The sequence below is a fragment of the Felis catus genome, chromosome B1 (assembly GCF_018350175.1).
Source record: "Felis catus isolate Fca126 chromosome B1, F.catus_Fca126_mat1.0, whole genome shotgun sequence".
NCBI classification, from domain to species: domain Eukaryota; kingdom Metazoa; phylum Chordata; class Mammalia; order Carnivora; family Felidae; genus Felis; species Felis catus.
In genome coordinates, this window is record NC_058371.1 from 160084933 (window position 1) to 160103215 (window position 18283).

General features: G+C 38.0%; 1 protein-coding gene across 1 annotated transcript in view; it reads right to left on the bottom strand.

Moving 5' to 3' along the window:
* Positions 1–1481: 1481 nt before the first annotated feature.
* LOC123385159 overlaps positions 1482–18283 on the bottom strand; it is a 109435-nt gene continuing 92633 nt past the window's right edge. The window contains exons 5-6 of the mRNA XM_045056753.1: positions 3858–3942; positions 1482–1926 (exon numbers count right to left, since the gene is read on the bottom strand). Coding sequence (XP_044912688.1) covers positions 3918–3942 — 25 coding nt within the window. The 3' untranslated portion in view covers positions 1482–1926; positions 3858–3917. The remainder of the gene's footprint in view (positions 1927–3857; positions 3943–18283) is intronic.

The following is an 18283-nucleotide window of genomic DNA, read 5'->3' on the forward strand; positions in this document are numbered from 1 at the left end:
GAACTTAAAGAGCAGATTCAAAAAAACAATGATAGTCTGATGATTGTAATATGAAGAAACAGAATTTTAGTTACTTCATTTCTATCTTTATGTGGCCATTTGAAGTTTTTAATTTGCATTTAAATCAGTGAAACCATTAGATCTACTATGTGTAATATTTTGGTTTGGTAAGTGCAGAGTTTATTTCACATAGGAGAAACTTTAATGAATATGAATAATATCTTTTAAATCAGAATTTATTATTGTTTATAACTTTTTTCAAGACTAAAGAATACAATAATTGTTCAATGAAAGAATGATTTACTGATATAATAATTATTACATAGAAAATAATGATTGCTACTGATATTAAATGGTTACTAGCAAAAATAATTATGCTGTATAGAGGAGGGGGTGTTAAAAAATGATGTGTCCCAGGTTAAATGCACTAGGTACATCATTGTCTTTGATACTCTTCTGTTCTGCAATTAACTCCACTCAGCAGTATTAAAAAACCCAAGACCTTGAGAATAAGTATCAGAGCTAGCAAAGCCGAGTAGTGCTGGGTTCCAGTTGTCAAATGCAAAAATAAACAAATCTCTGTCATTCTGTGATATTCACATATTTTAGAAGTCAAACGTGTTTCAGAACAGGCAGGACAACTTTAATCAAACAGATAATAACCTTTCACAAAAGAAACAGGAAAAAAGTCCAAATTGCTAATTGCTGGCATTAATGCTACTGAATCATGGCTCATTTATAACCATCCTCCTAGTTACTATGGCATATTATCTATCTTATTTTCACATCAGATTTTAGAATCCTTCAGTATGAAATCATAAAATGGAGCTTTCTAATCACAAGTAAAAGGATACTTGATTAGTAGATAATGCAGCCACTCAAGATTTTTAAGCAGAGAAATTGTATTCTAAGATTTAACAACTTGTATTGTGTGAATTGATGTGAAAAAGGTTAAGATTTTCTAAAACTATTTAATTGGCTGCTTATTAGTAGAGAACAAGTTGGTAACTTCTTAGAAAATTAAATGATGCTTTCCTAGCCCATTTGTGGTTAATTTTCAATTTTAAAGTTATGAGACTCATTCCTTGAACTGGCAAGCATTGGTAAATGTCTTCTGTGTGTCTAGCAGTGTGCCTGTTGGTGGTGGTCGGACCTCACTGGTCAAACCAAAGGAGCAAAGTCTCTGCTATTCAATGGAATAACAAATAAAAACAAATATTTATGAAAATGTGACCAGTGAGATCACAGAGAAACACACCTAGTGCTACAGAAGCAGGAAGAAATAGCTCGAAGTAAGTTCCAAACTTCAACTGCTTTGAAATTAAGACAGAACTCTGACATGTATGTCAGAATTAAGTATATAGGGGGGGCCTGGGTGGCTAAGCTGGTTAAGCATCCAATTTCGGCTCAGGTCAAGATCTCACAGTTTGCCGTTCAAGCCCCATGTCAGGCTCTGTGCTGAGAGCTCAGAGCCTGGAGCCTGCTTCGAATTCTGTGTCTCCCTCTCTCTGCCCCTCGGCCTCTCGCGCTCTGTCTCTCTCACTCTCAAATATAAATAAATATTAAAACAAATTAAATATATAACCAGTGGAAGTTCATTTGGCATGGACTTTTTCTTCATATCCAAGCAGTCTCTTCATATTGAGTTGTTTCATCTCCAAGAGATCTACTTAATTAATTTTACCACAAAATCTTGAAATCAGAATACCTCAGATAAATGACTGGTGGCAGTGAAAATCAGAGATTAAAGTGGAGATAGCTACAGGAAGGTGGAAGAAAGGAAGGGCAACAGCTGGATACCTGTCATTTGAGGAAGGGCGTGGATGGCAAGCCATTAATGAATTCTGGAACAGAATGAGCACACACAGATGAGCAGCTCCTAAGTTTCTCTTTAGATCCACTGTGTATGAAATGTCTATGGGATACCTGTAGGCAGACGTCCAATAGAAGTTGGAAAAGCAGTCTGGAGCAAGGTGGGGCTTGCTGATATAGCTTTAGAAGTCTCCATTTGAGAGATGGGGATTAGAATCAGGGGGCTAGATGAGATTGGCTAGGAAGATGTCACAGGGAAGAAAAACAATTGAGGATGGAACTTGACTGTATACAGTTTCGCATCATTCCTTAAAATGTAACCGTGTGATAAAAAAGCATAAACTTTCCTAAACTACAGATGCCTACCTTTTACTTCTTTTACCCAGAAAAGTTAAGAACATGATGTTAGAAGGTGGAGGAGGTTCAGTAAAGTATCCTCCAGAATGAGAAGGTACTTTGAGACACAAAACTGAAGGAAGCCACTCCATACCATTTTCAGTTTTATTCAGGGTAACAAACTGATGGGGGAATCAAGAAGATGGATGATCCAGGCCCTACACAGCCATTCTCTGCCCCAGGCTCCCCCCAATCCAGACCTTAACCCACAGTTTTATGGAGCAAGGGGCACAGTGGTGAGGTCACAGGGCAATTATCTAAAGTGGCACCTTAGGTGTGCCAGGCATCTCTACTAGTTACCTTAAAGTAGGACCTCTGTGTGCCACTTTGGGAAACATTAAAACAAGCCTTTCTGCCTTCTGGTCAGGGCATACATTAACCTCCAAGGCCTGGAACACGTTACCCTGAGGGAGATGGTTGCATAGGCACAAACAAGATGGAGGGCCAAAGATGGAGTCAGTGTTGTCAGCTCTCCTACCCACAGGCTCTGAGAGAGTGCTAACTCTGCCACTCAGAAGCTGGATAGTCATAGGTAAGTCACACAATCTGCAGGCTTCAATTTCCTTATCTGCACAATGAGAGTATCATAGCAACCATCACACCATGTACAATTTTTGTGAGAATTCAATGAGATGAGGGATGTAAAGTGCTTCATACAGTGAATGGCACAGAGAAGGCACTCAATAAATGTTAGCTACCATAATGGTGACAGTGATGAATCTTACTACAATTCTGGCCATATGGCAGGAACTTAATAAATAACTGTCCATATTGCTCCATATGTTTCTAAAATCTATTTCCATCTCTCAATGAATGGCCCACTTAAAGAGTATTTTGTTGAGTAAAAAATAATTCACTATACATTATAGACTGACTCATTCTCTGATTATGTACATACAATTGTCACTATACAAAGAACTTGATTGAGAAATGATTGCACTCTTATATTCCTTCCCTGTTGATATTAAGTAACCTGCTGCTTCTGATATTTTTCTATTCTACACATTTCTAAATATCTATGAAAAAAAAAACCCCTAGGTTTTCTAATCATCCATTGAAACATGAAAATGTTTAGTCAGAATGAACTAATTTATCCTCAAAGCTTCCATAATTATGGGTCCATTACTCTACTTAATAAATTGTATCATAATTAACAGTAAGTGAGTCTGTTTCTTCCCAAAGATTTATAGGCATGCTGAAGTCAAAAAATGTATTCATCCCTGTATCCTCAGGATCCAATCCAGTGTTTAGCATGTGACAGTAAGTATTCTCGATGAATCAATGAATTAATGAATGGACGAACAAACAAATGAACAAATGAAAGAACTCAGGAGCATGTAGGACAGGGAAAGGGATAACCTGGATTGTACAAGATAAAGAGTGTGGGCCAGATGAACTCTGTAGTCCTTGTGATTCGGTTGAAGATTAGCCTATGGTTGATGTATCTTATCATAATGGCATTACATACATCTCACTGTCATTAATGATGAAAATCTGTCAGTCAGAAATAAGTTATAGTTTCAATATTCACAAAGTATAGCCATTTTTATGGAAAAGCAATTTTAAAAATTAAAAATCCACTCAGTTGGAAAAAGCCAAAGATGTACTATGGCACTTCAAAAAAAATCATTTTTTTATCCTGTACTCACCAGGCAAATAAACCAGTCCCACCTGGTGTAGGGGTGAAGATGATGGAGGAAGAAAGAGGCTCAAAGTGCCATTCTGCAATACTGTCTGTGAACAGAAATTACAAGCATTAAATTTCTGGCAAAAGCAAAGTTGGCATATGTCACAGCCCATATGACTCTGAATGCAATCCAATACAGTAATTTTGTACTTTGGTATATGTCACAGATCATATGACTCTGGGTGCAATAAAATATAGTGATTCTGTACTTCTGGAACACTTAGGGGTAAATACACCATGTCAGATTAAAGAGGTTTCTAAATAACTGATCTTTTGTCCATTCTAAAGATGACATTTTAAAATGTTACCCTCTGGGGATGGACATCTCTCTCAGAGGGTATCATTACAAAAAAAAAAAAAAAAAAAAAGAAAGAAAGAATTATTTAAGATGTTTTGGGCCACAGGTAAAAGATTACCCAACTAACAGGGGCTTAAACAATATGTGCATTTCACTTTGTACATAACAAAAAGTCTTAAGTTTTCAGAACTGGTTTAGAGCTCAGCAATATCACTGAGGACTCAGGCTCTTTCTGTGCTTCCTTCCCTCCATCCTCAGCATCTTGGGGAAATCTTCCTTCATGGTCACAAAATGGCTGCCACAGTTCAAGCATCTCATCCTTGCTTAAAAGCCCATTTCCCAAACAGGAAGGAAGGAGTGGTGGTTAAAAAAAAAAAAAAAAAAAAAAAAAAAAAAAAAAAAAAAAAAGGATTTTCTAGTCATGTGGCTCCCTGCTTTATCACAGTGTAAAATCTTTCCCAGAAGCTCCCACGCTGACTTTTTTCCCCTAGTGCAGCAATTTTATGGGTTTTTTTTAACCTTTTAATTCAATATATGTTAAAAACAACAATAAAAAACCCAGTTTAGCCATTTCTTCCACCCACCTCCCACACCTTGCCTCCAGCACCACCATTCTGTTCTCTGTGTCTATAAACTTTTTATTTTTTTAAGATTCCATATATGAGAGATCATACAGTATTACAGTATTTGTCTTTCCCTATCTAACTTCGTGCAATTAGCATAATGCTCTTGAGGCCAATCTATGTTGTTGTAAATGGCAAGATTTCATTTTCTTTTATGGTTCATTAATACTCTATTGTTTATATGTACCACATCTTCTTTATCTGTTTATGCATCAATGGACATTTATGCTATTTCCTTATCTTGACTATATATATAAATGATGCTGCTGCAATGAACATGAGGATGCATACATCTTCTCAAGTTAGTGTTTTTGACACATATTTTTTAATTGCATAACATTTACTTACAATAAGGAGGCTAAAAAATATAGAGCAGAGGTTTGACAAACAAACTTGATGATGAGAATTGAAATTGCTACACCAAAGCTTGTGAATACCCAGTCCTTTCAAGAAATCTACTAGGCAAAGATCCCTTTCTAATCCTATATGACCACCATGGTGCCGTACAAAGTAGAATTAGAAGGATCTGGGATTCAATTACATCTCCCATTACTTACTCTGTTAAATGAAGACAAGAATGTCTACCCCTATAGAAATGAAGACAATAATACCTATATTGATTGTGTAAGGAGTATATCTTACCATGTCCAGGCTCTAGATAAAATATTTTTTAATTTTTTTCTTACAGAAGTTCTTTTTCCCTTATGCTATTATGAAACCAAAATATGACTGCTATGTTCCTGAGTCAAAGAGCAGGAGTCAAATCACCCAAGGAACTCGATATGATCTATATATACACATGAGAAAGAAAATTTATTATAATCTCATAGTGGATAGGACTGGTACACCTTATTATCACCTTCTTCTGTACCACACAGGGCAGATGACCATGCTTGCTGGTTAAAGCAATTATTCAAGAGTGCAGGCAGAAGAAAAGAAGCAGCAGCAAACACCTAACACTGACTGGCAAGGAGACAGATTGGCTGATCGTTTTGATTCTGAAAATGGGTCACTGTATCCTCAGCAGTAACCTCAGAATTCTAATGACTGTAGAACCCAGAGAATGCTGACCAGAGGAACAGAGCAGTGGGAAGGAAACAATTTACTTTGATAGTTCTGACTACGCTAATAGCAAATAATTTTCAAAGTGTGAAATAATTTTGTATCTAGCAATAGAGAGTTCTGGAATAGCATTCTCCTGACTTCCTTACTTCCTCTTCCCTCTTAAAATTGCTAACTGGAGGTAGTGAAAAACAGCAATGGACTAGAAAGTCAGTGACCCAGGTTGGGTTCCTGGCTTATTCTTCATTACTTTGTTTATAAATCTCCATTTCCTCAGTATGAGTTAGGTGAGGTTGGACCATATATATCTGAAACATCTTGCAACACTGAGATTTTATGAGTCCAGGGGCACTTTGATTTTTAAACAAGTTCTGTTTTGTTACCAACACCAACTTTATAGTTCCATAATAACTGGAAAAATAGAGGAGTACATCCATGTATGATCAAATTTTTCCAATAATATAGGAACAGCCAATTATTACCTGAGACCTGGAGGTAAGGATGACTTAGCCAAAAGTCATCCTGATAGTCTGGGATTTAGGAAATGCAGTCATTTTTGAAAGAGGCAAAATTAATAGGTCCATCATGAAATAAAGATATTCTTTTTTAAGTCTTCCTACTTTTTTTTAATGTTTATTTATTTTTGAGGGAGAGAGGGAGAGAAAGACAGAGTGCAAGTAGGGGAGCGGCAGAGAGAGAGGGAGACACAGAATCTGAAGCAGGTTCCAGGCTCCGAGCTGTGAGCACAGAGCCCGATGTGAGGCTTGAACTCATGAATCGTGAGATCATGACCTGAGCCGAAGTCCGATGCCTAACAAACGGAGCCACCCAGGTGCCACAAAATAAAGGTATTCTTAAAATTTTTATAACTCTACAAAATTTGCTTGTGTGTAGGGTTCTGAAATGAACACGATCAGCTCTGATACAGGTATAATGCCCAGTGCATTATAGGAGCAAACAAAAAATACTCAAGTCTCAGTTCAAAGGCGACTCCCTTCAAAGACCTTTCCAAACCTCTACTCACCACATCCTCTACCCCTGTTAGAATTACTATAAATTGAATTCCAGTGACCTTTCATAGCACTTTATTGGTATCTTTCATAGCACAGACAGCTTTCTTCCTCTATTAGAAGTATTTATGCACAGGTTTATCTCCTTTATTGTAAGTTCCCCATATGCTCCAAATTGCTTATGATAGTAATAAATAAAGCAATACTTGTAAAATCAATGATTCTCCAGAACAATGCCTTTCTAGGTTGCTTTGCTTTGTTTTGTTTTTTTGAAAGAGAGAGAGAGAGAGACAGAGAAAGAGTACATGCATGCATGCGCTCAAGCTGGGAATGGGCAAGAGGAAGAGAGAGAGAATCTTAAGCAGGCTCCACTCCCAGCATAGAGCCCAATACGGCGCTTGATCTCACAATCTTGAGATCATGACCTGAGTTTAAATCAAGAGTCAGACACTGAACCAGCTGAGCCACCCAGGCAACCCTCTCAATGTTTTATTTGTTATTATTATTTTTTAATGCACAGGTAAGAAATATCTTACATTGTGACCCAGTGTTTCACAAAATACTTGCCCTAACCAAGTAAGAAACACTCTGATATTCTCTATTCTTTTCTATTTTACTCTATTTCATTCTTTTTAATAAAGGGAGCAAATCACTAGATGATGTTTATGAACCTCTAAGTCTCACCCTAAAGTTTAATAGTGATCCAGAAGAGTTCTTTAAAAAGAAGCAAAATGTAAAGGGAGATCTAGTTTCTGAAATTCATTTCTGAAAATGATCTACAATCTACTTACTCTTCTTCCTACAGATGCTGAAAAGCTAAATACTTATTTTCCCAGGCTCCCTTCCAGCTAGGCATAGCCATGACCCATTTCTGTCAAATGAAATGTAAGTACGAGTCACAGAGGTATCATCTAGGAAAGTTTCTAAAGGGGCCAGATTCTGCTGGCATGTCCCCTCAGCCCTTTGCCATTCTTGCCCTTCCTGCCTGAACCACGGAGATGATACCTAGAGGTGCAACAGGCACCTACTGACAAGCACGAGCACAAGACCTACAAGGAGGGATGGGAGAACAGAAGGAGCCAGAGTCTATGGTGACATCACTGAGCCACCAGATCAGCCATGGGCTGCCTAACCCAGACATTTTACTATGTGAGACAAATAAAGTCCTTATTTGCTTAAACCACTGTTAGGTTTCTGTTTATTTATAGTTGAACATATTCCAAACTGATCCTACACTCAGTAACCATTTTTGGATTCAATGACCCTCCATGGGTGGTAAATTTTTAAAAAGGGAAGAGCGTTTTTTCTGAAATTTATTATGGAGGCTCTCTAACACTTTAATTTATACAAGAATGGCTTTGGAGAGCTCCACTATGGAGAGAACGCTTCCAGTGATCATCAGTTCATAGAAAAAAATGCTTTTTGTAGAAATTTTAATCATGTATTCATCTAACTTCATCCCCAGGCAACAATGCTAGTCACTAAGGATACCACAAAGAACACAATCCAATCTCCAAGAGGCTTATAGTCTAGTGTGAGAATCAAACATACCGTGAGATACATGCTATGACAGGATGCTGTCAGGGTACTGGGATGGAACGGAGATGAGGTAGATTCACATGCCTTTCAAAGCATCAAGGCAATAAAATACAGCAAGTTCTGTAAAACCATCTTAGCAACTTCATTTCTCCTCTAAAAATGCACTGAAAGTATAATTTTTTAATGGATTAATATAAAGAAACATGTTCCCATAGCCTCCAATAAAACTCTTCTATGATCACTAAAAATGTCCCATGGAAATGTCACATGGAAAAAAAAACTTTTTTTTTTTTCAAATAAATCTCCAAATAGCTTTTTACAAACTATGAAAAAGACTTAATGCCTGTCATCTCACAACACATTTATTTTGCATTTATCAGTTAAACTGGTGCAATTGTAAATGTTGATTCACTTAGCACATAGAAAAGACCAACAACCAAAAATAACTGACATTTTTATTCATCAACACACACTCGCATGGACAATAGAACAACAAGACAGTAAATTTTGTCAAATAAAAATATAAAGACCAAAATTTTAAATAACACATCCTAGAAACAAGATTTTATTTACCACTTCTCTACCTTTTGGCTAATATCAACTACAGAAACAAGAATTTTTACTAATCCAGAGAGAGTCAATCAAATCAAGCTGTTAGAGCAAAGTCCACATTAGGATCCCGTTGACCTCAATACAGTGGTTTCACATGACAACTGGACTGAACAGATATACAGATAAGCCTACCATCTGGGATTTTTTTTTTCTTTCTCTTTTTCTTCTTCTTTTTTTTTTTTTTTTTTTTGGCCTTAGATGCAACACTTTTACTTATAGTGACCATATTCCAAACCAGAAATTAATGCAGCCTAACTACTAAAATTGATACTAAAATTGATACTAACTAAAATTGATACTAACCTAAAAAACCAATAACCTGATAAAAGTAACCACCATACCTGACCCTCACCGAGAAAGAAGAAATGGGGGTGAGGGAGAATAAAGGATTGTGTTAAACACAGATTTCACAAAGCAATATGGTCTAGGTGTAACTTCTATTTTAGCCCATGAGTATCTTTTTTCTCAAAGAAAACAAAAGGTTTTTGAGATAGTTCAGATAACCAGGACAATTGGCAAATTGTCACATGTACCAAGTCAGTGCTTCCTCTCACAGTAACTCCTTCAGTTACTTTCAGCTCTTTCTCTCTTCTTAAGGTTACCATGTAAGGATAAAAAAAATACACTTTCTTAGGGTAAATTCAATATTGGGGGAGGGGGTTAAACTTTTCAAATAACTTACATTTTGGGGGTTAGTTTTTACTTTAACTTAGTTAGCTTTTTTGTATTTATATTTCCTTTAATAGCACAAATATATATACTAGTAGTTTAAAGAACCAAATATTCTACATGTCTCATTTCACAAACCAGCAGTGCCATCCCCATCCCATTTTTCCCACCTCCCAGAGGCAACCACATAAAAATCTTTTAATTGTTTCTTTTGGCATTGACCTCCATATGCAATGTTAAATTGCTGCTCTTGATTTTTTAGTTATAAAAATCTACTATCTTTTAGACTTCCCACTATGGAAGTCACCCACCCTTCTCAATCCATACCTACAAACCCACTCTTCCCATCCTCCTTCTACGGTCATCATTTTGTATGGCTCTTTATTCAATGTCTACGTTATTACTACATAAATGATATTTCCAGCTAACCATATGCTATACTAATGATTACTTTTTCCTGAACAATTCCTGTTCGTACCCTAACCCAACCTCAGTGAGTCTTGTTCTTGATTTTCAAAATGTATCTAACTGCAATTATTTTGAAAATTCACAAGTTGTTTACATCTTCTCTTAATGAAGTAAATAAAAATTCTGTCAATTTCACCTTCTTGACAACATGGCCCCTGAAGATTTCACACCTGTTCAAATTTGGACTATTTTGCTCTCTAGACTAATCACAAAGTTGTCATCTTTGAAATTTTCCTTCACCAACACCCTGCACAGTCCTTTTGTTTCACTTTGTGTTAAAGCCACTATTTCGTGCTTTCAGGTCTGTCTCCTTTTTTTTTTTTTTTTTTTTTTTGACATCTTTACTTTGATGAAGGTTATCTTCTAGTAATTTCCTTGGAAGTAAAAATTTTGAGACCTTGAATGTATGAAAATGTACTTACTGGTGCACCTGGGTGACTCACTCGGTTAAGCATCCAACTTTGGCTCAGGTCATGATCTCACAGTTTGTGAGTTTAAGCCCTGCGTTGGGCTCTGTGCTAACAGCTCAGAGCCTGGAGCCTGCTTCGAGCTCTGTGTCTCCCTCTCTCTCTGTCCCTCTCCCACTCACTGTCTCTTCTCTCTCTCCCTCAAAAAGAAATAAACATTTTTAAAAAATTTTTAAAAAGAAAATACCCTCTCATACACAGAGGGTTTAATTTTTTTTGTATTGGATTTCACTTTATTTTGTTCCCTCTCCTGTTTTGGCATAGAAAAAAATATCACTGAAAGGAAAAAGGAAACAGCAGGTGAGCAGGACTAAAGAGACGGGACAGGGGCAGGCAGGGGGCAGCATCTGAACTGATGGAATACCTGTGCTCAGTCTGCTTCCACTACCCTAATTGGGGGTTTCAGGGAGAGGGACGAGCATACTGCAGGCAGAAGAGGATGGCTAAAATACTTCAGAATTTTGAAGGCATTGCTTCATTTTCTTACTGTATTCTTTCTACTGCTTTACTGTGCCCATGTGTTTCAACAGTGCTGCTGAGAAGTTTGATGCCAGTTTCATTCTTAACGTTGGGTGTGTACCCTGCTCTCTCCACTTTTTCTGAAAGTGTTTAAGATCCTCTCTTTATCCCACATATTTTGCAATGTTTCATCGAAGACTTAGTGTGGGTCAACTTGCATCTCTTGTGCTGAGTTCTCAATGGGCCTTTTCAACATGTAAACTGATGTTCTCCAGTTCTGTGAAATTTTCTTGAATTGTTTGATGACCTTCTCCCTTCCATTTCTCCTTCTTTGTGGATTTCCTGTGATTGGGATGTTGGGTCTCTAGTACTAATACTCTAATTTTCTTATATTTTCTTTCTCTTTATCTTTTTTCTCTACTTTCTGGGAGTTTTCCTCAACTTTATCTTCCAAATCTTATTATATCTTTTTTTTTTTTTTAAACTGAGTTGAGGGGCGCCTGGGTGGCGCAGTCGGTTAAGCGTCCAACTTCAGCCAGGTCACGATCTCGCGGTCCATGAGTTCGAGCCCCGCGTCAGGCTCTGGGCTGATGGCTCAGAGCCTGGAGCCTGTTTCCGATTCTGTGTCTCCCTCTCTCTCTGCCCCTCCCCCGTTTATGCTCTGTCTCTCTGTCCCAAAAATAAATAAACGTTGAAAAAAAAATAAATAAAATAAAATAAAATAAAATAAAACTGAGTTGAATCCTCAGCAGCTTTTTTTTTTTAAGTTTATTTACTTTTGAGACAGACAGACAGAGCATGAACGGGGGAGGGGCAGAGAGAGAGAGAGACACAGAATCAGAAGTAGGCTCCAGGCTCTGAGCCATCAGCCCAGAGCCCAATGCAGGGCTCGAACTCACGGACTGCAAGATCGTGACCTAAGCTGAAGTTGGAAGCTTAACTGACTAAGCCACCCAGGCGCCCCAAAAATCTTATTACATTTTTAAAATATACCAATGTTGGGGCACCTGGGTGGCTCAGCTGGCTAAGTGTCTGACCCTTGATTTCGGCTCAGGTCATGATCTCATAGTCATGAGATTAAGTCCCACATCAGGCTCCACACTGATTGTGGAGCCCAGCTGGGATTCTCTCTCTCTCCCTCTCTCTCTGCTCCTCCCCTATTCATTCTCTCCCTGCCTCTTTCTCAAAATAAATAAACATTTTAAAATATATATTTAAAATTTACCCATGTTATTTTAATTTCTTTTTTATATTTAATTTTGAAATAATTTTAAATTCCTATAAAAGTTGTGCAAATTTTAGAGTTCATATTTACCTTTCACTCACCATTCCCTAATGTTAACAATCTATGTAACTACAGTACCATTTAAAAAAATTTTTTTTCAATGTTTATTTGTTATTGAGAGACAGAGAGAGACAGAGCATGAGCATGGGAGGGGCAAAGAGAGGGAGACACAGAATCCGAAGAAGCCTCCAGGCTCTGAGCTATCAGCACAGAGCCCAACATGGGGCTCAAACTCACAGACCACGAGATCATGACCTGAGCCGAAGTCGGACGCTTAACCGACTGAGCCACACAGGCGCCTCCATTTTTAAAACCATTTTTAAAACCAGGAAATTAGCATTGGTATAACAATATTAACTAAATTACATGCCTTACTCAAATTTTACCAGCTGTTCCCCTAATGACCTGTTTCTGTTTGAGGATCCAATCCAGGATCTCACATGGCATTTAGTTGTTATGGCTACTTGATCTTCTCTAATCTGTCACAGGTCTTCCTCAGTCTTTCCTCATCCTTCATGACCTTGATATTCTGGATGAGTACTGGTGAGTTATTTGTATTTGTATATTCTCTCAATTTGAGTTTGTCTGATGTTTTCTCAACATTGGATTAAGGTTATGGATTTTAGGCAAAAATACCAAAGAAGTGATTTTGTGTCCTTCATTTGCACTGTATCAGGAGTACTGATATATTGTATTGTTGATGGTATTAATCTTGATCACTTAGTTAAGGTGGTATCTGCAGTGTTTCTCAACTATAAATACACTTTTCCCTTTGTAATTGAAAAATGGCAGCAAGCAGGCAATTAAGCTAACTAGCCCATTTTGACCAAAAGTAACTGATCTGGATTACAGTTACTAGTTTGTCATGTACCCCAACAAAACAAACAGAAAAGATCTCTTTTCCCTCTGAAAACTTCAAAACTTAGTACCTTTCCAGAGCAACAGGGCCCTCAGCATCTTTAGATCTAACATGGTCTAGGGATCTACATACACAGTGTTTATGGTCCCTCTTGTTAAATAAGACTGAAAATTTAACAAGTAGCAATGGCCTAATGTTTGAATCCTAACTGAGACTAAAATGTAGGTAATTTCCTAAAGAGAAAAGTATTCATATACAAATGTGTGAGCCCCATGGCCTAAAACAACTTCTTCATGAGAATCAACACATTCTCTTCTTGCCTCCCAGCAGTAAGTGCCTATCTCAGATAGCACAGCCAATCGTGTTCACCTTCTCTAAGGCAGAATGAATGTCTGCATTCAATGATCTAAAAAGAAAGCTCTAACTTGGAAACTTCCTAAACAGGCAGAAAGACATCTCATTTCTATCAGAGTAGCCCTGAATAGACCAATGGAACTGCCAGGGCTTGTGGGCCCCAACAGGTCCAAAAGCTAAGGAAATGACAACATGGAAAACTAAAAAGAAGGAAAGAAAGGATGAAGAGCGTGTCAGGTTAGAAACAAGAGAAGAAAAGAAATGACAGTAGCTAAAATTTACTGGGTACATATGTGCCAGACTTGAATTATAAATACAACAGCCCTTTAAGGTAGACATTATCACTGCCCCCATTATACACAGGGAAAAAATACAGAGGCTCACCAATTATCTCTGGGGCCACCGAAGGTGCTACTCTAACTTGAACAGCCTTAGTATGAACACAGAGAACTTGGCCTTTAATATGCCTAATGCTTTTCTAGTAAATACATACTAGTGCTTTTCCACCAGGACAACCAACATAACTCAATGGTGCTTATTAAATATTTTCATGTTCTTGTACAACCCAAATGAGATCCAATTATTAAAGACCAAGCTGTTACAGAGAAATCAAGAAAAAAGAGGAAAAAAGAATAATGATTTCCCTCACCATGTTCAGATAAGCCAGCCTGGTATTTGCTTTAGGGAACTGTATGACCTGTTCTGAGTATAAAACAGCTTTCTTATGGCTAATGAGAAAATTTCCACACAGCTAACACTGAAAAGGTGTGCAGATTGGAATAAATCAATCTTGCCAGCCTTGGAACTTTCCAAATACACTACTCATACTGACAGTGTCAGAAGGTCAAGAAACGTACAAATCTCCTTCAATAAGGATGAGTGCTTTTAAACACTAGCAGTCCAGAGTTTAGTCCTATAATTCTTCATAGAGAAGATCCACTCATGGGACATGAACTTCCTATCTCCTCTATCATCTCTCTTGTGCTCTGTCAGTTACTTATGGTTTGTAATTCTAAGGGCCCCTAGGGCCCTTCCCAACTCCTGCACAAGTCTAAAGGACAGGGAGAATCTGGCTTGAGGAAGTGTGGCCTGGGAACAAATGGGTTTTTATGAAGAGCCTTAAAAAGACAAGAAGCCCAAGCTTGCAGGGACAGTTCTGCCTCTGCATCAAGGTATTTCAGAAAGCACACTGCCCCAGAAAAACACCCGACACAACCATTCCACCTGGGCCTGAAAGTCCTTCAATAGGAGCCCGAGCCATAACACAGTAACTTCAATACCTACCCAGCAACTTTTCAGAAAATAGGTTTCAGTGAGGACAAGAGCTTGGGGTTGGAAGATTTCTGATGAAAGGTAGAGGCCACAAAAAGCATTAGTCAGGGTACTAGCCCAAAGCTATGGAAGAAACTATTAGATTTTCCAGGGATGGAACTGCAAAGTTCTTGATGGGAGTAAGATTAGCTATAATAAATATCCAACAAACATCACAGATATTCCACATTTAGAATCATGTTGTACCTAGTCTCTAGACTCAATAAATTTTGACAGAAAACAAAGGTATTACAGGTTGGAAAGGATGCTGCCTCTTCACTGAAAAAGATAACCTAAGTTTGCAATATTAAAAGGCATCAGATAATTGTGACAACAATAAATAATAGCCAACACTTAACACAGAGCTTATAATGTAGGAAGCAATCCTTAAACTTATGAACTCACTTATATTTCCTCATGTTACTCTCACACAACCATACAAAACAGGTCCTTTAATTGCAGCCAAGTCCTATTATTTTATTTAAAATGGGAACAGATTTAAGTTTGTACTTTGTTCCTACCATATTAAACAACCCAAGCTCAGAGTTTCATAACTCTGAACTACCTTGAAGAGTCATTTGAAAGATCAATAATAAACTAGAGGCAAATGTCTTCTGTTTCCTAGCAAAAGACATTACACTTCTTTGGACACAGATAGTTTTGTTTACAAGCTTCCAGGTTTCTACCTGGCATTCTTGCAACATCATAGTTGTTCTCTGCTTTTAGTGAAAGCACAGAGCTCCAAGAAAACATGGAGCATGTTCCACTGAGAACCCTGAGTTCCCATCACCATGAAAAAAGACTTACAAAGGAAATTCTTAACTTCCTTCCTAAGAAAGAGATACCAAAACTAAACAGAAAATGTGACAGTTGGTTATCATCCATCCTGAAAACATGTTTGCTACCTACTGCTAGGTGAACAATCCAGAAATAACTTCTGTCTTTTGACAGTGAATTAAGAATAACATTGAAGAATTATGGCTATGTAATGTTGTAAGAATTATGCACATACTCATGAAAAGGTAAAGAGGTCTCCTCTTCTCTCCAAGGCAATGCATAGATGTACAAAAGACACAGAACAGAAAACCTAATAATAAAAGTAAGATTTCTACTGGGACACAGACTCTCCACAGGACTATGACAGAAGTTCTACTATTCTTTAAGGATTGATGTAACAAAATGATTAGTAATATAAAGAACACATATTTGTCTTGTGCAAGTGGAAGCAATAAACTTGAGGGAAGGAGCAAAACTGTTTATTCTTATAGTATACCCTCATTTTCAGTTCTTCAAACCAGAATCTTAGAAGGAAAGGCCCAGCTAAGATCTATTCAGTTTTTCCTTCTAAGTTAATGGCCCATCAAACCACTGTCCAGACTCTCTTAGATTTGGCGTTCATCCAGCCAGCTAGCTGCACTGGAAACCCTCAGAGAGTTCAAATGACCCATTCTGCAGGCTTCCCAAATCAGGCAGCTAATGATCTAGCATTCCTCCTTCCAATGTCTAATTCTCCTTTTTCCTTTTTCTTTCCTTCTACCTCTCCCCTTGCCATGTCCTTTGAGTCATGAATATAAATCTTCAATACAGTCCAAATAGTATCACTCTTTCTCTGAGAACATAGTGCAGGGCTATGGTGTGAAGGAAATGGGTGACTCCATTTAGATATAGACAGTGTGCCTCCAGAGAGGCAAGGTAAGATGAGCTTTTTAAAGACTAACCATTTATTCATTTACTCATTCCACAAACACTGAGCGAGTTCCAACCATATGACAGGCATATTGCTAAAAGCTAGGGATAGAATGGTAAGCAAAAACATAGTTCCTGATTTCATGGGACTTAAGGACTCATGGAGAAGAGAAACCTTAATAAGTAACTATACACTTAAATGTAAACCTGCAGCTATGATGGGTGCTATGAAATATATCAGCCTTGTGAGTACAGAGTAGGGATGTGGGTTAGTAGGAGAGTTCAGGAGGGCTTCCCCCAGGAAGTGACAATGAGAGTCCCTAACAAGGATGAGCCAGAGGGAGGAGAGGAGAAGGGGAGAGCTGCAGGCAGAGAGAGAGAACGCAAGGGCCCTGTTGAGAAAGGGAGTTGGGCAAATGTGAAGCCAAGTGTGAAGCCGAAAGAAAGCCAGTGTGGCTGGAGGACAGACAAGGAGGGACCCAGCAGAGCCTGAAGAGGCAGGAGAGGCCCAATCCAGCAGAGAGAGTTAAGCAGTTCTGACTCTCCAAGGAGCAATGGGAAACCTAGAAGGCTTTTAAACAAGGAGATGATGGTCTGGGTTTTCAGAAAGTTCAACAAAGTCACACATGTAATCCACACAGTCACTAATTAAACTCTTCTAATCGGTAGATTTAGCCCTGGACCCTGTTCTTCACAATACCAAAAAAGGGGGTGCCTGGGTGGCTCAGTCAGTTAAGCATCTGACTTCAGCTCAGGTCATGATCTCACAGTTTGTGAGTTCGAGCCCCACATCAGGCTGTGTGCTGATAGCTTAGAGCCTGGAACCTGCTTTGGATTCTGTGTCTCCCTCTCTCTCTGCCCCTCCCTTGCTCATGCTCTGTCGGTCTGTCTCTCTCTCTCTAAGAATAAATAAACATTTTTGAAAAATAAAAAAAAAAATAAAAAATACCAAAAAGGTAATACATCCAAATGCATGATTTGACTATTTGGGAAAATAGAAACAACAGAGGGCTGGGAGGCATGGCCCCTTGGTTTTTGTCTGTTTGAGGACCTTGAACTAGTCACTACATTTTTCCAGCCCCTGTTTCCTCATTTCTAAAATGAGGAAGTACACAGTAGGACCACTCAGTCCATTCCCTCTCTAGGAGTCTCATTAGAAAAAGAAAAAAAAATAGACTTTAAAAAACCCAAGTGGCCAATAAACATAAAAGAGATGCTGATATTCATTCATAATGAGAGAAATTAAAATGCATCAGACTGGCACAAAATCATGGCTGGCAAGGATGTGGAACAACAGGAACTCATACTATTAAGTAGGAATGTAAACTGGTGCAACCACTTTACAGAATAATTTGGCAGTATCTGGAAAGACTGAAAATGTACACAACCTATGACTTAGCAATTCCACCCAGAGAGACATACCCTAAATAAACTTTTACACATATGCACAGGAAAGTTAAGACTACTCATAGCAGCATCATTTTTGAACAAACTAAAAACAGCCTACATATCAGCAAGAGAATACAGAAATAGGGTATATTCATAAAATGGAAAACAACATAGCAGTGGAAATGAGTGAAATGGAGCAATATATATAGCAACAAGGAGAAACATCATAAACAAGACTGAGTGGAATAAAAACAAATTGAGAATACATTTGACATATCTCTTTCATATAATGTTTAA